Below are 5,944 nucleotides of genomic sequence, written 5' to 3'. Positions count from 1 at the left end.
TTGCGCGGATTCGCTGGTCACGATCTCAGGACATAGGGTCTCCACAAGCCGGCGGCACAAAGGGTTGTTGTTCGTCATAGCCGTTAGAGGATCGACAGCCAGAACGTTTGCTTGAGCCAGAGTGCGCCGGATTCGCTTCCGTGCAGCGGTTTGGGTGTTGAGTACTAGTACGACAGGCTGTTCACCTTCACTCATTCTCTCAACATCTTCCTGGTCAGATGACACATCTTCGTAGGCGGGGCGGGATTCATTTTGTCGCAAGTCAACCATGTCGCAAATAATTTTATTGGTGGCTGAATTAAAAAAAAACAGAAATTTACATTCGACCCCTGTAGTTTTATAAATCTATAAATAGCATTTAAGCTATTTAGGCTATTAACTTGCTAGTAGCTTGGTAGCTTGACCATATTTCAGGCTAAGCTAAGATAAGCTAACAAACAAAAAGCTAAGCTAACAGTGAATAGTTAAGCTTTTTCCAGCTTAGCTGTCAAATAGCTTAGCTTTTTGTTAGCTTGAAAAGCTAGCTGCCATCTATGTGCAGCGGGGCTGTCGTAGCAAAACGCTTGAGGAAGCGTACTTTAGGTCACCGACCTTTCGTTCTCTACAAGAACCAAGTATGCCGCTTACTCCAAGAGTGATTTTTGCCTTCCCAAGGCTAATCGACTCTTTGGTTTAAATTCCAAACTGATTTTTATTTATATTCTTATCCTTATATCATAAGTTTAGAATTTTCTAAATATACTAAAAATATATAGTAAAGTCTAAATTTATGCATAAGTACTGGCTACCTAGCCCGTACCGTATTCTTGTTTGGGGGTGTTTGGTCCCATCATGCACATCTCGTGTGACACACACACCCTGTGTTATTAGGGTTCGTGTAACTCCGTTACAAAGCAGCTCCTTACCACAAGCTAGATTTGGTGTAGATGAGGGCCTTGTCACCACCGTAATCTGTACTGTGCTTGTGCAAGCAATTGACTAAGCAAAGGCACTTCATAACATCCCGTATGGATAGTAATCACGATGTCTTTGGTCTACGCGGGATCTACCCGCGAATCGTGCCTCAAGATAATACATCCTAGAAATAGGTATCACCGGCACCGAAATCACACTTACTTGTGTAAATAAAAAGCTTTTCGTGCCATCTCTGTTCGCAAGTTTTGATTTTGATGTTCACATCCACCTATTCGCGCTTAACTCGACTATGGACGAAAATACTCGGAATAGGTCTATGCGTATGCACGTTGCGGTCTAAATAGTATTTCTTAGACATTTGACAATCTCAGGTGCTTTAGACAGTCTTTGAGGTATAACTAGGGACTCATTGAACATTCGACGCAGTGGACTTACCGCAGATAGAAAAATATCACTGCAACTCACGAGCAGTTGACATTATCCTTTGACTGATAAGGACCATGCTGTTCTGCTGAACATCGGCGGTTGCGCCGTGTATTAGTGCGTGCTCTCAGAGTTTATGCTTCCTCTGTGCGGAGTGTATGGCAACCTCGTTGTATTAGGATATACGGAAGAGAAGCGTTCACATGTCACAATTGCCACCGATTGGATTGACGGTGTACATCTATGAAATTGACGTTAAATTGCAGCATCATTTAATGATATTCTTTTCGAGGAACAGAGTACCATTGGCTTATCTTGCAACTCGTGCTTCTCAAAAATAAAAGCTCATGGTCATGCACATCAGTGGAGAATTTTTGCCTAAAATGGATTTTTCAAGCAAAAATGCCTTCGTTTCTCGGAACATAAATACTCAATCTGAAAATGTTACCCTGTGCCACCGGGCGCATCACAGTCGCAGATGCATCTCGCCGTGTGCTCACGGCCGTAATAGCCCGGAATTACGAATTTGAAACCTGTCTGTTTTGCAACTTTCTTAGCCGCACTACACAGCGAGCGATGGCGTTTGATCGATGCAAAAAAATTTTTGCCCGACTCCGCTAAAATACGTCGAGACTACTACAGTAAAATATGGTAGCCTATGGACAATACCTACACTCATCATTCTTTACTAGAGCTTAAAACGATGCAACGCCGAAGCCGACAATTATGTGTAGTAAATATATCAGATGCTGTCTTAAAAAGCTTTTACAGGTCAATGGAGCAGTGAAGGGGCCTTTTCAGCGCCTGAATGCTTCGACGTCACCGCAATCAATAAGGTTGGTGTTATCTATTACTGGTTTTCATTTTTCTCTCTACACAATTTTGCTAGGCAAAGTCCATGCTTCAAACACGAAAGTACCTTAACTCACTTTGTTTTCTGGTGTACTGCCAAATACACTCTACAGTCCGCTGAGTGTGGTCTTCGTGCGATACGTTGCTGAATATGATATATACAACTAAGACACCCTCTTTCGGCAAGCAGAAAGTCTTGCTCACCTGTCGCGTTCTACCTCCCTTACTGGAATTAATTACCTAAATCGCTTCATGGAGATGTGGATAAGCGACTTGAGTCCACGGAGCCAGTCCTTGTGTTGGGCCCAATCCGACGCTGTAAGGGCCACGTATATCGTCTGTGCCGTACCAAAATTGCGCTGTTCAAAGCATTTTACCATTTCATGCAGTCGGGAAACAACATCGGGCGCCAGCGCACCAACATTAAGCTTGGTGAACATAATTTCCTTGCCTTTTTGGATCTCCTGCAGCTGTTTCTGCTCCATCTGCACAATTTCGTAATTTTAGTTAAACAGGCCTCGCACCAAAATTCACGTTATACCGTACCATAGTAAGAGGAAGACTTAAAAGCTGACTCACGAGGTCGTTAAACGAGTTTACGATTGGTAGGTCTTGAGGCCCAACATTTTCAGTGCTGCCCGGCACAACGTTCGGGGGTAGGTCATTAGCCTTCGGGCCTGCATTTGCCAAGGGCGAAAGAGAGGCTGTGGTAGCATTCCCATATTTAAGTGTTAACTCCTTATTGCCAACACTGCTGACGAATCCGTCGCGTTGGTGCGAGCTCATATCAACTGAGGGCTTCGAAATACGTGAAGATCCCATCGCAGCGGTGAGTGGGTTGATTCCCGTACCTTGAGGGATAGAGGCAGAAGCTGGAGTGGGAGCGCCATTATTACTTCCGGAATGGGTACTACCATAAGCCGGTGACGCCATGCAAGACATGTGAGGTGTTCCACCTGCCGAGGGTGGACCCGAGTACATCTGTTGGCGGCCTCCTGACGAGGAGCGAGGGCCAGAAGGAAACCCTGGCTGAGGAGTTTGTTGAACGGGGAAGCCTGGCTGCTGTTGACGGCCGTACCCAGGCTGCTGCGGAGACGCTAGATTCTGTTGTGCCTGCCCTCGGTAAGAAGAAGCAGTAGATTGACCCGGGAATGGCGATGTTGCAGAATTCCCAGCATATGGAGACGGTTGTGGTTGGCTGGGAAACGATGGCTGTGACTGGTTCGAGTACCCTCCTGTTGGCTGCTGGTGAGAGAATCCTCCAGGGGGCTGCTGCTTCAGATGACCTCTTGATGGCTGTTGGTTGGGGTACCCTCCAAGTGGCTGTTGGGTTGGATAACCTACGGGCTGCTGCTGATTCGGGTAACCTCCGGGCTGTTGCTGGCTCGGGTAACCTCCGGGCTGTTGCGGTTGCGGGGGTAGGCCAGGTGTGGCGGCGAACGCAGGCTGTTGGGGCAAAGACTGATAGCCGCCAGGGCGGACCGGAAGAGCAGGCGGTAGTGCTGAAGCATGCTGTTGCGGCTGGAATCCTCCTCCTTGGCCCCCGTATACGCCAGGCGTTGGTATAGGAGCAGCAGGAGCTAGCGTTGGCGCTGTTGTAGTGCCAAAAGTAGCTCCTGGTCCGTAGGCGTGATTGTTGCCGTAACCTCTGGGTTGCTGAGCAGCCTGGCGCTGTTGTTGTCGTTGCTGTTGTAGCTGTTGTTGTTGCTGCTGTTGTTGTTGTTGCTGCTGTTGTTGTTGTTGCTGCTGCTGAAGCTGCGCCTGGGTTTGAACCTGTACCACGTCGAACGGAAAAGGAGGTGGATGATAGTTCTGCGTCGGATAAGCGTGGTAAATTCGATCTTTCAATATCGCACAACTCAGATCCGGGAAGCGTGCGTACTTCGCAGCAATGTCCAGACGACCTTCCGCCGCCATCTATCATGATACAAACAACAAACAAGGAAATGAGCTTTGCTACCAATTCAAATCGAAAGTAAGCAGGCGACGTACCAAAGAAGCATATTCAGCAAAACGCTGGGCCACCTCAGGGCCCATGGATTGGTCAGGCTGGTCGACAGCTGCTGCAAACACAGATACTTTTTCAACAAGACGGTGGAGTGCGAATGTGTGACCATGGGTATGTGCCTCGTATTCGCTTTCCTTACACCATGCATTCACAGTCTTTTCGATATTCACAGCGCACATAAAGCACAATGTTGCAGAATGCAAGTCGCCAGCCGCCTCCAATCGGGTGGCCAGCTTGTCACAAAGTGACGGAAATTTTTCGCTCTTAGCATATGTGCTTAAGATTGCCAGGGTCTCGCGCCATTCAGACAAGTCACACACATCAACGAGCTCACTCAGCTCATTTTTAATGATCGCTGACACCACGCGCATCACAGGGCGTTGCTGGTGGGAAAAGAACGCGCGCTGGGTTGTCTCCCAAAGCTCAGGGCCACCACAGGAAGCAAGCAACAAAGCGTCTGCAAGCTGATTGTACGCCAAGCAGCAGTTGACAGCAACTTCAAAGTTTCCTACCAATAGCGCTTGCATCAAAGTATTTTCGGATTCTTCAGTGTAAACAGGTGCTGGGGCTGCATCCACACGCTGGCTTTTGTCCTCGTCCAAAGGAGAAGGAAGCGCCGCGACTAGAGATGAGACGTCTGTTAGCGTGGGTGCGGGGGTAAGAGACTCATCACCTTCGTTCGGTTGATATCCCGATGAAAAAACATCGTCCGCTCCCATACCCGACTACATATTATAATAGAAGTGAGCCACACACTTATAATCAAAAATTTGCAGCAATACTACGTACATCAATTCGGTCACTTAGCAGCGCACCGGTAACAGGATCAACTTGAGCTCCTGGTATCTGCGCTGCAGCTGGGGTCGTAGCTTGCTGTGCCGCAGCCTCCGGACTGAACTTGGCGTTCCATTTGTTAATTTTCTCAGCATCCAACCCCAAGTGAAGCAGCAAATGTTGCCGAGCATCTTTTTCAAACAAAATTTTCATAAAACTCCAAACACTTCGCTCCTCAGCCGTTGTTGCCGATGCAATCTTCTGCTCACAGTAACCTTTAAAATCTTTAGACTCTAACGAGCGATCCAAATTTTCCGCTTCGGCCACCAAAGCTGGGTCACTAATCACGCGTTGCATGTGAATAAGACGAGAGTGGTCACCGTTGAGGGCTAAGGTTTCTTGAGAGTTAGTAGCGATCACCAATTTACCACCAAATCCGAATGATGCGCCAGCTGGACGTCGCATCCATTTTGGTGGACGGCAATCCGGGTTGCCACCTCCAGAAAGTCCCCAAATCTGAAGTTTTCCGTCAAGTGAGCACGTTGAGGCTACTGCAGGAACCTGAGGAGACCACTGCACATTCCAACGACGCTGACCGGCAAGACCACCCCCAAAGAAATGATCTGATCCCATTGTAGGCGCGTTGGGTGATTCTGAGGGAAATTCGATTATAGTCTTGCGTGAGAAAAGATCCCATAAAAGCGTGCGATTGTCCTTCCCGCTTGACAGAATTAGACCAGGATCATCGGGACACCATGACATTGAAAGAACACCCGCAGTGTGATCGTGGAACTCGGCCAGAGGCGTGCTGGTTGAATTACGCAGGTCCCACAGCTTCACTGACGGATGTTGATCATCACCCGAGGCTGTAGCGATCTGAAGTCCTTCGTTAGGATTCCAAGAAAGAGCTGTAGCAGCCCCGCGCGCGGGATCCCGCAACTCGCACCACGGCTTTTTCTGTTTGAGGTCCCA

General features: G+C 48.1%; 1 protein-coding gene across 1 annotated transcript; it reads right to left on the bottom strand.

Moving 5' to 3' along the window:
• Positions 1-1,610: 1,610 nt before the first annotated feature.
• Positions 1,611-5,734, bottom strand: PHALS_09375 (Vesicle coat complex COPII, subunit SEC31; the record flags this gene model as incomplete). The annotated part of the gene is made up of 8 exons (XM_024722037.1): positions 1,611-1,716; positions 1,787-1,900; positions 2,258-2,335; positions 2,395-2,416; positions 2,540-2,675; positions 2,737-4,107; positions 4,183-4,923; positions 4,988-5,734. The coding sequence occupies 8 exons, from the start codon at positions 5,732-5,734 to the stop codon at positions 1,611-1,613; spliced, it is 3,315 nt and encodes a 1,104-aa protein (XP_024571614.1).
• Positions 5,735-5,944: the final 210 nt, after the last annotated feature.

The sequence above is a fragment of the Plasmopara halstedii genome (genome assembly GCF_900000015.1).
Source record: "Plasmopara halstedii genome assembly, contig: Scaffold_42, whole genome shotgun sequence".
In the NCBI taxonomy this organism is placed as follows: Eukaryota; Oomycota; class Peronosporomycetes; order Peronosporales; family Peronosporaceae; genus Plasmopara; species Plasmopara halstedii.
This window is presented reverse-complemented; position numbering and strand designations above follow the sequence as displayed.